This window comes from Colossoma macropomum, unplaced genomic scaffold (genome assembly GCF_904425465.1).
Source record: "Colossoma macropomum unplaced genomic scaffold, Colossoma_macropomum, whole genome shotgun sequence".
Classification (NCBI taxonomy): domain Eukaryota; kingdom Metazoa; phylum Chordata; class Actinopteri; order Characiformes; family Serrasalmidae; genus Colossoma; species Colossoma macropomum.
In genome coordinates, this window is record NW_023494803.1 from 20,601,886 (window position 1) to 20,617,780 (window position 15,895).

The 15,895-nt window shown below is 37.2% G+C and overlaps 1 protein-coding gene across 1 annotated transcript in view; it reads right to left on the reverse strand.

Moving 5' to 3' along the window:
- Positions 1 to 472: 472 nt before the first annotated feature.
- The window catches only part of ldah (lipid droplet associated hydrolase), a 63,036-nt gene continuing 47,613 nt past the window's right edge, over positions 473 to 15,895 (reverse strand). The window contains exons 6-7 of the mRNA XM_036592906.1: positions 6,795 to 6,877; positions 473 to 1,379 (exon numbers count right to left, since the gene is read on the reverse strand). Of these exons, the coding sequence (XP_036448799.1) occupies positions 1,182 to 1,379; positions 6,795 to 6,877 (281 nt within the window). The 3' untranslated portion in view covers positions 473 to 1,181. The remainder of the gene's footprint in view (positions 1,380 to 6,794; positions 6,878 to 15,895) is intronic.

Here is a 15,895-nt window from a genome sequence, read left to right on the forward strand (position 1 = left end):
AAACATGGCTGCCTGGTTGCTATTTAATTTCTTAAAGGGGAATTCCATTGATTAAAAAAAAAAAATCAGCATAATTAAATATTTAAGATAAAAACAAAGTCATTCAGAGCGGTTTGATGTAAAATGCTGCAATTAGAGAAACTTACTGAATCAGAATTGTTCACAGTGGTGTCACGAATCAGAAGTCTATCCGTGTTTTATCTATCTGTGCTACATCTAAACAGAAGCCGTGAATGCACCTAAAAGCTACATCACAGAATGTTTTTATATCGCTGCTGTCGAAAGATACCCTTGTATCTCTATTTTTGTTGTTTTTTAGTTTTTGACATAATTTGACAATGCCTGTTACCCTTTACATTGTGTGTAAATTTCATGATGAATGGACAAAAAAGGAAAGGCCCAAAATCACTTTGAAAAAAGTCTTCCTCCATTGACTAAAAGTAAAGTAGATACAAGATTTTGTACCGACAACAGCAATATGAAATATAAATACACCACCTGAATTTTTATGATAGTTTTGAGATAAGTGGTTTGGCCTAAAACAGCAGATTTTTTTTTTTTAATATGTGGAATTCCACTTTAAAGACAAAATTAGCGATTGTATAACAGTGAAGTGACAGCCCAGCCACTGAAATTGTTTGAAAGAGTTTAAAGAGCTTGCTTCCATGCTAAACTTCACCAGAAAGCTATGCAAAAAATCATGCAGTGACATAAGAGCCACATTTAAAAACTATAAACTCTTCAATTATTCTTGTATAAGTAAAAAACAACAGGGTCCTTAGCTCTGATGTTTGGAAGAAAGAGCAGCTGTATTTGGTAGTTTTTGTTCTGAGAATCAGTAGGAATTTATGATGCATTTGATGCAAACTGAAATGGCTTTATAAATCCCTGATTGTGGCTTTTACATAAATACGTCCAACAACGGTCTGGCTTTTGGTCATAATTGCATTCCTCTGCCAACTCAAAGGCCCGGCTTACGGTACTGTAATGGCATAAAATAACAGAATAAGTGGCTGTTGATTACTTGTCATGTATCAAAATAAAATGTTTTCAAGTGTTCCAACAAATAGATTACAGTACCCACATAAAGGCCTTTATAAAGCTCTTAATAAGGGTAAAGGTTCCTGTAAACTGGAACACAGAGCCGGTGTAGGTCAGTGTAATCCCTAATGTTGGCACTTTTAGTGCTTTAGTCCCCTGAGGTCATCACGGATCCACTCTGTGGTCATGTTGGCCATCTCTTCCCCTGCATCCATGACAAAAGCATGGCGGAGGCCTCTCTCACACAGACGAATGTCTCCTTCTGGAAAGTCTCTTCGCATATCATAGTAATACTGCACAGGACACCAGTTGTCTGTAGCGCCGTAGTAAAAAATAAGCTGATGAAGGAAGTAAAAACAAACAAACAAACAAACAAACAAAAAAAAACAGTATTTTAGCTCACAAACTTTATATGCAAGATTTCTAAACCTTAACTCCTTTATAAGCCATAGCTGTGGGAGAAACTAGAGCTACTTTTATAGCTACAGTGTTACTGTTGTTGTCATCCTTGTATCTCCATAATCATAACTTTAAAAGACAAGGAAAAAAACATTCTTCACTTTTGATGCAAGTTCATATAACAAGATTTTTCATCTTTAATCTAATTTTGAACAATTTTTATTGGTACATTCATCATGTAATGTTTACAAAATATACAGCTGACATTTTTAGATAAATAAACAAATAAATGAAAAAAATCTAAGTAAAAAAATGTTGAGGTTTTCAGAACTGTGAAAATATGGATTTAGAACCTGTAGCTGAACGTATACCAAGTTTTAGCAAAATAAACACCTTCTTGTAAAGAAATTTATAGAAGTATGTCTTGATGTCCAATCATTCCCACCTCAAAATAACATTTTTTTAAAGTACTCACTGTGTTTATGCAGAGCCAGTTAATGTCTGAAAAATTCTTTTAAAAGTACACTCTTACCTGGAAGCCTTACTACCTGGTTTGTTAAAAAGAAACAGGGTTAATTGCTACACACAGACTGGCTAGAACAACAGTCTAGGTACAAGAAACAATGGTCAGTGAAATTAATTTACCTTTTAAATAGTTTATATTTTTGTTTGTCAACAAAACCTCCAATTTCTACTAACAACTAGATACATCATGAAATACAGACACTGGGCTGAAACACTATTTATTTTCATGTTCTGTCAAAAATCTTAAATAGTTAAATGCATTTGAAAAGCATTTTAGTTCATTCAAGGGAAGGCTGCAGCACTGAACAATTTCATATTCTACCCTCCTTTAACCCCTTGAAATATAGGTTTATTATTCAGTTATTAATCTTATTAAGACTTAATGTTTGGTACTTGCTATGAACTATTCAGTAATTACAAACTAATATTCAAGCTGTATAGGTAGTTATGAAAGTGGGACACTGAAGTATGGGCTACATGAGACTTTCTGGTTTAAGAGGTTAACATAGTGATGCATCCGGTTCTCTCAAAACAAGGTAACACCAAACTGTGCATTTCAGACTGTACATCCAAACTTAGTAGAGAGACAGTCATAGCACATTAACTCAACTGTCAAACCTAAGCTACCTAAGATGCAGTTTTACAATGCCAAAACCCCAATGGAAGTAAATAACTGCGGGCGTCTTCATTTCCCTGGGCAGAATCCCAAACCATCCCAGCATCTTTTACAGTGTGGCTGTTTTTTTTTTTTTTGCGCCACTGTTAATAAAGGCCCTTGGTGGGGTATGAGCTGATTGAACTGAGCTGATGAGACATATTGTATTATCATCAAAACCCAACATGCCATAAACAAAAAAAAAAGCAGACCGCAGGCGGCCTCAGTGGCGGTAAAACCCACACACAAAAACACACCAAATCCAGACTGAGCTCTTTTTGGAAACTGCAAGTGCAAAACAATCACTATTTATTAAGTTATTATGAAATACAGGAAAGACTGACAATAAAAATGTGATGCTGTCCATCTCCCCTTGAAGGCCCTTATGGACAGATGATGAGCATTTCCCACAGTTAGGCGGCCACACAGTGCCTATAGCGTTTAGGAGAAAAGGAAAAACCTCCCCTACTGACTGCTGAAGGCTATTTATCGTAAAGCTGTCTATTGCTGTACACAATAGAAAGATCACATTTACTTGTCAACTGCTTCACATGATTCTGCTGATGAATTGTATAATGTTTGGCCTTTGCTGACCGTACCAGTTAATCATGATAGCTTCTACATGTGTCTGCCTGATCGATTTCCCCACAGCCTGTAAATCTAATAAAGGAGTCAGATGCATGTAGTTAAAGACTGAAAAGGGGTTTCAAACATACGACCTCCTGTCTTCACCTCCAGTTCTTTTAAAAAGAATTACTCTGGCGAGGTTACTGGCAAGCGAGCCTTTGGTAGTTTCAACCACCCAGACTACAACAAAGCACATGAAAGCAAAACAGGGACGCACGCACACAGAGCTGGAGCTACAGAACAAAGGAGATAGTTGCCTTTGTCATGCAATGTCTGACAAACCTTGGGCAAGACGCAATGTTCCAACTTTCACTGAAAACACTTTGAACTCTGCTTAAGCCGGTAAGTGTTTCCTTGAAGAAATAATAATAAACAAGAACGAAAGTATGAACAAAATTCAGCATGCAAGTTGGTTCCTACTTTTGTTTTATTTTTACCTTTATAGACAACAGAATGTCACACAGCGTCAGAAACCACATAAGCAAGTCTAATTAAGATTACTCAATTCAGAATGGTTTGAGGCAAGTGTGACTATTTGAGGCTGACGTGTCAATGGGCACACCACCAAAATCTTAATTATGCATTGTGTGATTCTGCACTGCACTGACTGGCTATCTGGTCGTGTTCGGGGTGGGACGAGACCTAAACAATACAGAGCCCAAACCGAAACTGGCACAAAATCAAATAGAGATGGTCGAACACTGGCTGGCAGAAAAGGTGCAATGTTACAAATATACACATTTTAAAGATTTTTGCATCTTCAAAATACTATTAATTATCAGAGCGAGAGGAGAAATACACGACTTTCCTCTTTGTTTTCTGTACACTACGGTTTGGACACTGCCCCCTAGCATACACGTTCACATTACACGTTAAACACCACTGCATTTGCACATAGTCGTGCAGTTTTCATGGTGCCAACTGGTAGGATATAAGCTTCCATTATTTGTTTTCCACTTTTGCCTCATAGCCCCAGAGCAAAACTGAAAAATACCAACTCTGCGCACCAAACGTCTTGGCTAGTTGAGTACATTTGGGCTAAGGTCAAAATTATGTTAACTTTTTTCACCCAGCTATCACTTTAAGTGTGTCTCTGCTGTGACTATCCGGTGTTGTCTTTAGGCTGCGTCTTTCCAGCAAAGCGGAGCCGGATGGTGCTGTATGTCTCATGACACTTGAGGTTAAGGTATGTGATGCATATGAGAAGCAGAGTGAGCGCGGCGATGATATCACCTTTTTAACTGATGACAGATAAAGTCCACCAGTCATCGACATCCCAGCCAGCCACATCCCGCCACTCCGCATGCATGCGGCCTCTGGTTAGCGTCAGAGCAATGCACTGAACACACACACACACACACACACACACAGACATGCTGTGTTTTTTTTCATGCCCCCCCCGAGAGTGTAGGGCTCTGCACGCTGGGTTTCTGCTCTGGTTTTGTATCCTTTGAGCTGCTCTCAGCAAAAAACCTGCTGCCAGCATCTTCAGTGAATGCTGCGTTCTTTAAGATTAACTGAGGTCTTCTATGCATTTGGTAAAGTATGAAATAGTGAAGATTTCCATCTCCACTGATCTAATCTAGCACTGTGGCACTGCAATGCACACTGCCCTCAAAAGTCTGAGGACTGTCCAGGGCAGAAGCGTACCTCTGCTGTGACTATCCGGTGTTGTCTTTAGGCTACGTCTTTTCAGCAAAGCAGTGCGTAGTCTCGAGGACGCCAGATGTGATCTTGCAACGAGCACTTCTGGGTACAACCATGACAAATTTTGGGCTAAATGTGGGTGAGAATGTAGACTTATAAGGGTGAGAAAAACTGAATGTGAAATTTCTAAACAAACCCAAAGTCGCATAGGAAGAGCTCAAAGTAGGGGGCGATGGTGTGCTTGTCAACATTTTATGATGGACAACAAGCCAGTCCTGGGGTCATTAGCCCATTGCCGTAGCCTAAGATAGCATAGCTGAAAAGTCAATTAAAGTCCCAGGGAACAAAATGTGTGAAATTAACCATGAGTGTTATATTAAACATCCAGCAAAGCTCAAACGAAAATGAAAGATATAAACATGATAAAACACGGATTAAAAACATCTGAGCTATCTGATCAGTCCAACACTCCTAGCCTGCTCCAGCCCTCCTACAGAACTAAAATCATCATCCACCTTTTATGTTATGGTAAGCCTTGGATGAAAAAAAGTCAGGGACGGAAAGACACGCTGACAGACAAACAGCCAGAACAGACGTGCAGACGGACAGACGGACAAACAAACAAACAGATGGATGAAGCAATGCATAAAGGAACGGACAAACAGACGTGCAGACGGATGGACAGATGAAGCAATGCATGAAAGAAGGAACAGACAAACTAACAATGTTGGTGTGTGGATAAATGAATTAACGAGCAACAGGCAGCTACAGACAGTTGGTCTAGCTTGCTTTTTGGTTATGCTGGATTAGCTCTCGGAAATTGTTTTGTGCGGGCGGGGCAAGAGACCTCAGCCTTGTGATTGGTAAGGGGAATGCTCATGAAGGCATTACCCTAAATTAGGACCACCCAGTTTACATTATGAGGAGAGAAATATGGTTAAATATATGGGTATACTTAGTACATGTTTAACTGCCTGCATGAACAAGATTAACCTAATTAGAAAGAATACACAGATTTAGGTTCTCTGCGTCTTCAAGCATGTAGATGTTTGTTGTGTATCCGGAAAACGTCTTAGAAGGGAAAAACCGTTCCGTTAGCGAACGATAGTGTTTCACTAGCTAGCTTGTACTGCTTGCGTTATTGATAGCACTCCAAATGAGCTTCAAAGGGCACAGACTAGAGGAATTTGTGGGTGGATTTTAGAGGGGCACGATCCCTTGTTAGTTGCGCAATTCAGCACCAAAAGTTTAGCAAGTTGTCAGCAGACATGAATTCTCATAACAAGACTGCATTTGGCCCTGTAAGACTAAGCAGATCATAATCAGACAGTGCTGTTTGTCTTGTGACGCTTGGTTACCAAGTAAACCAGTTAACATCTTTGTTTTTAACCGTACAGAGCTACTGCACCAGAGAATTAAGAGAGTCTGATAAGGCTTGTTTACAAGCTAATCATCTTTTAGCTAACATTCCTTTGTCCATTGCGCAGTAACAACAGACTTGCAATGCACACTGGTATACATTGATCTCATGCAGTGATGTATGGACTGCACACACATGATGGCACCCTAAAATCCAAATAAGGATACATTTCAGTCATAGCCCAGGTGTAAACAGTACGAAAGTCTTTCACAGTAAGAGTAGATATTGAATAAATAATGAAGTTTTCTTTTCCAATCGTTAAAGATTTGAGAGCTGACTGCACAATAATATGCGTAGGAATATGTTAGGGTAGTGCTAGTTTAAGTAGCATTTTTGTCAGTTGTTCTTAGTTGCTCTTTTGTTTTTGCAGCTTTTGCAAAAAGAAAATGGCAAAATACCAACAGCTTTCATTGAGTGTACTGTTGAGCTCATTTTTTTGCACTGCTTTGTGTAGTTGCTAAAATGCTGCTAAACAGGTACCTTGTTGAGGTGCTGGCGGATGGTTGAGTTATCTCGTTCTAGAACCAGCCTCATTTCTTGACTTCCCATGTACATAGCGTTACCTGAGAAATGATAAAATAGGAGAGAGAGAGTGTGTGAGTGAAAAAACAAGGTAGTTCAGATTACATTTCATAAAAATTTACAAAACAATTTAGCATTATTATTAACTCCTCCACACCCCACATTCAAAAACACAGCCTTCCCAATCCCAATATGCAGATAAACAAGACTTTCCCAATCTGATGGTGAGGAATACATCTGTTCCCGTTCATTGTGAACATGTTATTCACGGAAACAAGCTGCACCTTGAAATGGGACGGATATACACTCTCTCCCTCCCTTTACGCAAAGGGCTGCAGGCCTTTCAAAGGTGATCATTTATGACAAATTATCAGTGCAAATCTGTGCAGGAGGAGACGGCAGAGAGGAAATAAGAAAAGTCCTCTCTGGAGACACAGTAACCTAATGCCTTTGATCTTACATTCCATTAGAGGATTCCGCTAGCGAGGACGTTTTATTAAAACCATTAGTTGAGGTACATTGGGTTTTTTGTGCTCACATGAAAATGTACTGTGGCTGCCATTTAGTCCCCCTCCTCCCTTAGAAGGCCTAATATATTACAGGGTATTCTCACACACACATACACACAAGCAATTCATGAGCTAATACACGCCGCCTGACATGATGACCCTGGAAAGTGTTCAGCGAGAGCGATCCTGTTGCTTGTGCGAGACTGTCCCGGGCCAAACGTATGGACGAGAGGGGCGTTCATATCCTGTATCGTCGGGACTTTCCTTTCGTGGGGAAGGGTGTGAGTACATGCGTATACAGTACTGAGAAGAAGTCTTAGAACACAGGAGAAAATCACTTAAAACTATTTATCTGGCCGATAAATGTGTTCTGCTTGAGAAATAACTATTTAACATTAAAACACATAAGTAAACATGAATACTAGGACTCTCACTATTTATTATACTAGTAATCAAGTAATCCACCCATTATTTTGATGTTTAATCAAGTACTCTAATCAAGTTTTTAAAAAAGAATCAACAATAAAAACAGACTGAAAAGAACAACAAAACCATACTCGATACTTAATCAGAGTAATCAGAGTAAACTAGTAATACTTGGGTACCCCTGGTCAAATGTATGATTTTCTAAGTGAAAATAAGTTAACACATCCTCTACAGAGAACACACTTCTGCACATTTCAATGCACAATTGCTAACTTCAGTTTGCTGACGTTACCATATTGGAAAAAAAAAAAACATAAAATGTGGCCAGTGCAAAACTTAAGGCATAATAATTTATGTTCCCTGTAGAGGATGTGTTATTAACAAAACATGTAGTATGATCGGGGGTATTTCAACTTTTGCATATGACTATATACACAGTCCACAGCAAATTACTTAAATCCATTCATTTCAGCACTAAGTGCGTTTTTTGCCAGTAAAAGCAAATTATTTCAACCCATAAATAAGCAAATTATTTAAATCCTTTTTTTTTAAATAAGCAAATTATTTAAATGCAAAAATTATTTTGGTTGAGCAAATTATCCCAATAATCCATTTATTTCAGCACTAAATGTATGTTTGTTTTTGTTGGTAACATACCATTATAATAAACACAAATAAATATAAATACAGTAAAAAGTAACATTTCTCTTTAACAACATTTCAACAAAGTAGCTGATATCTTGTGAGCTGACCACAAGAACACAGATTTGGTTTCTTGCTTTCTCCTTGATGCCCCCAGCCACGGCACAGATTGTTAAATTCCATCAGCTGCACACCTGATTTAATCTAATGAAGGCTTGATTAGCCAAACTAGATACTGGATAATCTGCACAAATAATACTGTGTGTCCTTAAGCAGAGGTTTGAAAATGGTTAAAGAAACACACTGACAGCCATACAATGGCTACTCATTGTATTAATACTATTTGTATTTGTTCTAATATTAGTGTTTTTCTTAGCAAATAAATGCTCAGTGCTGAATAGCTTTTTAATCATAATTTGTTCAGGTGCCTAAAACTTCTGCACAGTATTTTCTCTTTATATGTTCATAAAATATTAATATGTATACTTAAAAATGTATATAAAACGTAATGTGGCAAACAAAATGCACATAAATGGATGTGTCCACTAGGCTGCTTCATACTGTAATAGAGGAGAATTTAAATACGCATTACGATAATGCAAATTGTTCGCTGCCGATTCATTGAGAAGGTAAAATATAATCAAAGATTGTAATCAAAGATCATGACAGCTCTAATAAAAACAATAAAGAATTTTTTTCTTTTCATCAATTTGGTTTATCTTCTCTTTGATGCAGCTCAGGTCACAAATTTGTTCAGCAGCACACTGTTTTAATTTAATGAAAGAATGTTTAGATGAAGCAGGTACTGGACGGTAACTGTAAATATTAGGCTTCCTTGAGGAGAGGTCTGGAAATGGTTAAGCTAACACACTGACACAATCATAATTTATTGTTTTAATATTTATTTGGGATTTATTCTTAGTGTCTTTAAGAGAAAATGAAAGCTTACTGCTCAGATATATATTTACACATATATTTAGTGAGTCAGGTGGGTTAAAGCCTTCGCACATTGCTGTACACTGGAGCATATGGGCAAAAATCTGAGTGTGTGTGTGTGTGTGTGTGAGTGTGTGTGAGTGTGTGTGAGAGAGCAACTCAACAAGCTCCTCGTATTACTTGCAGGGTGTGGTCAGCAAAGAGGAAGCAAGGGTCTGATCACACATCCGCACTTCTTTCCCCAAATATTAATCATCATCTGAACACTCCATCACCCTCAGCTGTGAACAGTACACTCAAAAGACTCAAAAGAGACTTCAGACGCATACTTTCTATTTAACCCACCAACAAAAGACAAGCAAGATAAACAATCATTCAATTCACAACGCTTATGTAAGTGAATAGAACTTGTAACATGTCAGTACACTGTTAATTCTAAATGGAATGGTGCTAATGTCTGAGAGTCTAGTTAAGCATTGGGCAGCACTGGGATGGAGGTGGAGTTTGACGCAAACATACAATAAGTGATTTATGGAAGACAAGAACAGCTGAATTACATAATATAACACAAGGGCTGCTGCTAAATGTCCATGAAGATCAGGAGCGTGCGTCAAAGTTATTTTTGACTATTCACAATTGTTCATTTGCAAAAACGCTGATGCAACAGTGTTTTGTGTGTTTTGCTTGAAATTGAAAAAGATACAACAGTATACAAATAACTGACTGTGACAATGGTAAACAGATATATATATACCTATAATAGAGCTTGTTATTTATATTTTAAATAGGCGTTGTGTGTTCCGTGCACCCATAACCCCTTATATGCCCAAAGTTTCATTACACATTTCTACAACGTAAGAATAGCTCAATTAATTTGCATTGAAACCCTTGTAGTTACTCAATAATAAGCCTTAGTATGTAATAAGTCTGGGATTTTAAGGGGTTGACTAACTATTCTGACAAGCCTCTAGAGAAAAGCATTATTAATTTATAAAATAGTAACATATCATTTTATGTTGAATAAATGTGTTATAAACAACAACAGGCCATTTTCCATCGATCTGCCCTTTGAAAACAAATTCGGCCACTGAAACATTCCACCTGAAAATGGTCAAATATGGCACTTTTGGTTTTTGGTTAGAAGAGAAAAAAAGGCCTATAATTTTGCCCAAAAAATCCAAAACATTAAATAGGACTACAACAAAGTGTTGAAATCTAATACATTACAAATCTTGTATGTCATTCCACTGCTCTCTGTAGGCTAAATGAGCTATTTCTGCAGTCATGCAGCGTATTTTCAACCACCAATCAGATTGCGACTGATGAACAATCATAAACTGAGAACGAGAAAATGGGAAATAGCTTGCATTTTACAAAAACTGATGCACGGAAATAAGAATTCATTTTTTAATTTGCTTTTTTATTTATACTTTCGCATAAACATACTAAACAAAAACTACAATGCAATAATGAAAATGCATTGTTATTATTGATACAATCAGCTTTCAACAAGACAAAACTGAGCTGACAAAAAAAAAATATCTCCGTACGTACGCAACTCGACGACATTCCTCAACAACAGAACTGCTGGTCATTCAAGGCAACAAACTCCTTTAAAACTGTTCTACTCTAAACTGTTCTACTCACTATTACCCTATTAAATCTCTTTGAGTTTTTTTTTTCGTGGCTAAAACTGTAGGCCTTTTTTGTCTTATGACCGAAAATCGAAAGCGTCATTTTTGACCATTTTTCGTCCGAAATGCCTTGGTGGACAGAATGAAAGTTTTTGGCTGGACGATGACCACATATCAGTGACCCCAAATATGAAATACTAATTTTAACAGCATTATTAAAGTGGCTGTAAATCCACAGAGCAAGAGAGCAGTGTGCAGACCAGTCGTCAGTTTAGCTAGGAGCCTATTGCAACAGCAAGTTAGAAAATACTAATCTGGCAAAGGACACTGAGAAATCTGCTAAGATGAAATGCTGAAAAATGGCGTTGTAGAACAGATAGAAGCGTGTGGGGAATGGATGGTTTAAGTAAATGAATGCATTAACATACTTAAGACGGTCATTTGTTGCTGCTTTCACACAACCAGCTGTACAGCTGTAACTGCATGATGTTTAATGTAACATAACTACAATAAATACTGTAACATTAATATTACATTTACAATCGTACTTAATTAGTTACTGTAGGCTTTATCAAGTTTCTGTGGCTCGCACTCATATACTGAAAAGCCCAGCTCTACCCCTGATCATTAATACAGCACTGATTGTTTCAAAAATCCAAAACATTTGTGCAAACTGGTGTGTGGTGCCAATAATTAAAACTGTCCAATATGTAGATGAAAATGTAATAATGGCCAATTTATTGCCAATATCTGTTAATATACTTGACTTTAGCCCTTAAGTCTGCAGTTATCAGTGTTGTTTTGCCATGCTACACATAATGATGCAGTTACGTAATTACATAATTAATTGCAATTATGTAGTTTCACATAATTACACATAACTTATTTACATCTATATTCACATTCAACTTACATTTTGTATCAACAGATTCAATTCTGTTTTTCTGTTTGTTTTAAGGTTTTAATAAACTATAAAAAAATTAAAAATTGCAAATTGCAAAATGTAAAGCAGGTTTTTCTTTTCTCAAAACAAGACTGAACACAGTACATTAACTTTCCCTCAAAAATAATTCGTATCAATCAAGCGTTTAGGACCTGCACTTTTGGCAGAATTTACCCGCTTGTTTCAGCTACAAATAATTCTAAACAAAACTACTTGCGAAAATAAATTCAGATAAAATTCTAACATGCTGTTATCATATGTGATTTCTAAGGGTCAAGTAAGTAAAGAGACTGTCAATGCTATAAGCAGGGTATAAATATGGTACAAAATATTCTTTATATTTCCCTTGCCCTCAAAAAAGCACTCAAACCATATTTTAAATAACTGTTTGCTATTTCTTAGGGAGTGGGGCACATGGCAAAACAAGGAAGTCTCCTTCATTCCAAACATCACAGTTATTTCAAAGCTTCTTAAGGTATTTAGGTTGGCTGCTGTCTGGCAGGCAGTAAATGAGCAGTTATCTGCTTGCTTTTAGCATAAGCAAATCCTCCCCTCACTGCTTTTAAAGACATGTACTGAGAATGAGGAAAATACTGCACTGGATAAACAACCAAATACAGAGCCTTTAGACATCCAGTCTTATTACACTGAAACAAGGCAAACTTGGATGTGGACCAGTATTAAGGCTAAAATGAGTGGAATGATTAAACCCTGCTGTCTAAGACGACTGCAGAGTTAGCTTGCTGACCTCGTTTTGCATTAAGTTTTCTTAGAAATAAATACTGTCAGGTTGAAGATTAAAGAAATGTTCAGACAGGTTAGAAAGTCCAAATAATCTTTGGATGTCTTCAGGAGAGAGTAGCAATCCTGTAGCTTTAGAGATTGGCCGTTGTTGCAACACATGGAACTACACCTGCAGTAATCATTTATTATTTTGTTATTTACTATATTATTATCTTATCTATTACAGAATACTATGCAAAATCATTCACTCAGTTTCCAGTCCGAAGAGATGTTAAACGCAAGTTATTCATTTTTTAAACATCAGGGCAAAAACAAAAAACATAACAGCAAGTTATATAGAAGCCCCAACTAAATATAACATTTTATATAAATACAAAATATAAATATACATGTTTTCAGTATTTAGTGTCTCCACATTGCCTCATTCCATTATAATAGAAGTTGGTTGCATTTTCTGCGTCTCACAATCCAGGTAGTTCCAAATACATTCCGGGTTGTCGAGGTCTGGAACCTGGGGTGGTCATTTCACTGTTCTGAGAACTACAGCAGCTTTTTTTGTTTTCTTTTCTCAGTAGCGTCTTCTTGAAGCTACGCATCCTTTCAGACTCACAGCGTTGAGTTATTTTGTTTTGCTCTCCTTTGATTTTTCTAGAAGCACCTCTTGAAAAAAGCATAATTTGTACTTCATAAATAAGATAATAAGATTAATAAACTATCTAATGTATTTATAGCTAGTTGATCTAAGAGCTGTACATAATTAGGACATGTAACATATCGCTGCTGTTAGGACAAAACCTCGTGTCTCCATGTTTGTCGTTTTTACATTTTTGACATTTTTGAAAATGCCTGTTACCCTTTACATTGTGTGTATTTCATGATGAATGCACCAAAAGACATGGTCCAAAATGACTTGGAAAAAGTCTGGTTACATTGACTTACATTAAAGGTAAATGTTTTTCCCTTTTCCTGTAAAGCTACCATTTTGGAGATACGATGTTTTTTTATGACAACAGCGATACATACGTCATGATCAGCCTATTTACATGCCGAAAATATTTCAAAATACTACTGTAAAGAGAAAGTGTTGAATTAAAAGCAATAATAGATTCTGGGTGTGAGAGCTGAGATCAAAAATAGACACACACAGAGTTGAAAGAGAAGAGAAGAGAAGAGAAGAGAAGAGAAGAGAAGAGAAGAGAAGAGCAGAGCAGATGGTGTGAGGGAGCTGAGTGTGCCAGTCTTGGGGCAGTGATGTGCGAGACATCCCCTGCTCTATCTCACTTATCTCCAGGGGGGTGTCTGGGCCGGGGGTTTGGCAGGACACAGCATTCCAGCCCAATTTACACGTTCACACACATGCACCCAGTTAACATCAGACACAAGAGACAGAGGAGACGCACAAATGCACGCACACGCTGACTCATCTACTGAAGTCACCTACGACACCAGAGAAGTGACAAAACGGCGCAATGGATCCCTCAACATACCTAATCTGATATTAAACTAAACCTGATCAGTCAGTTTGAAGAGGCACTATTCTGTGAAGTATGTTCTGTGAAAATTATACTCCAAAGCAAGCACAGACAGAAAACACTCAAAATACAAGTCCCACTCAATCAAGCTAGATTGCCTAAAATTTGAATTTGTAAGATGTTTTTTTTTAACTACCCTAACTTACCATTTTCTGAACATGTTAGATGTTGATGATGACATTAGCAAAAAGAAATGACAAAAAACTAGCACAAAAATTGAGCCAACCACCTCTCTGCCAGTTTCAATATGTTCCTCTTTATTTTGTATCCAATGAAGAAAAAGAAAGAACTTGAATGAGACAGTTCTTCTTTTCCTCTTTCCAGTTCAATACCATATGTTGCGATAAAAAGCCACAAAACGGTGCAACAAGATGCAGATTTTTCTCCAGCCAGACACAATCTAACGTGGGTGGGCAAGCTCTATAGTACCTCATGTAGAGTCATACTGCTGTTTAGAGGGAGGCAATTCCATGAAATAACAGAAATAAACACATCTTTTATGACTTGAAATTTAAGAGACTCATCCATCGTCGCTTTTTAATTGTAGCTGAAAGCTGGTTTGAAACTGCTAGGGCTGCACTCCTTTGAGGCTTATGGCTTTTTCTCCATGACAAATGACACCTGTACTCAAACAATCAGAGCGGCCAGATTGCAAAACATAGCAACAGGGTATTAGCAATGTGTCTGATGGTAACTATAATGATTCATTCACCATGAAATACCACAAGGGTACAATCATTACAAAATCAATTCATCTGTCACATTAAAAAATACAGAATAAGTGTTTCAGATGGGGAAATGATGGTCCTGCTGCACAAAGATGTGCAGCCAAGAGCACTGGAGGAATTTTAGAGCTTTCCCCAGAGCTAGCAAAGTGGATGCTTCTTAGATCTCAATATAGCCTTGCCTACGGACACGAGGTCATAAGGAGACAAAACCGCAATATCGTTCAATAGGACAAAACAATCCACAGTGTGTTAAATCAGGAATCTGTGCGGTCAACTTTGATATGACATTCTAGAGTTACCTCAAAACAGCTAACATATTTCAGCCTCTGTGCCACTTTCAGTTTGATCATTTCAGTGCCCTCGGGCGTTTGTCCAATGTACTTCGACTGAGAGGTTTCAGCTTTAACAACACTTACGTCCCTGAACTCTAGTTAAGGTGACCAGCTTATATTCAGTTTCCAATGTACATGTGCAAAGGCTTTATACACAAGTTGCATTCTTAAAAATAAGAAATTAGAGTAAAGCAAATGACTGCATAAGTATTTTATATATCTTTGCATTCAAACAAGTTTATTTTTCTGTGTGCTATTCTAAAGCTACTGTTGCCTCCACAAGGTTATAAGGGCTAGTTCTAATTCTTTCTATTGCATCTATTGTTATTATTATTATTATTATTATTGTTATTATTTGCATTTCTTACCAACATGAAACATCATACTTGAGAATCTGCAAAACAAAATTGTGTTGTCCTTTATAAAATTCCAATATTATAATTAGGCCTATTATTGTTATCATGTATAAAATTCATGATGGAGAACCTTAAATGTTTAGTTCTTTAAAGAATACTTTTGAATGCTTTTATATAGCACCAAATGGAGATATAAGACCTTTTTTGGTACTATAACATTTTTACTGACAGTTGACGTTGGTAAAGTTTATACATGAAGTTAATATAAATCAGCCTG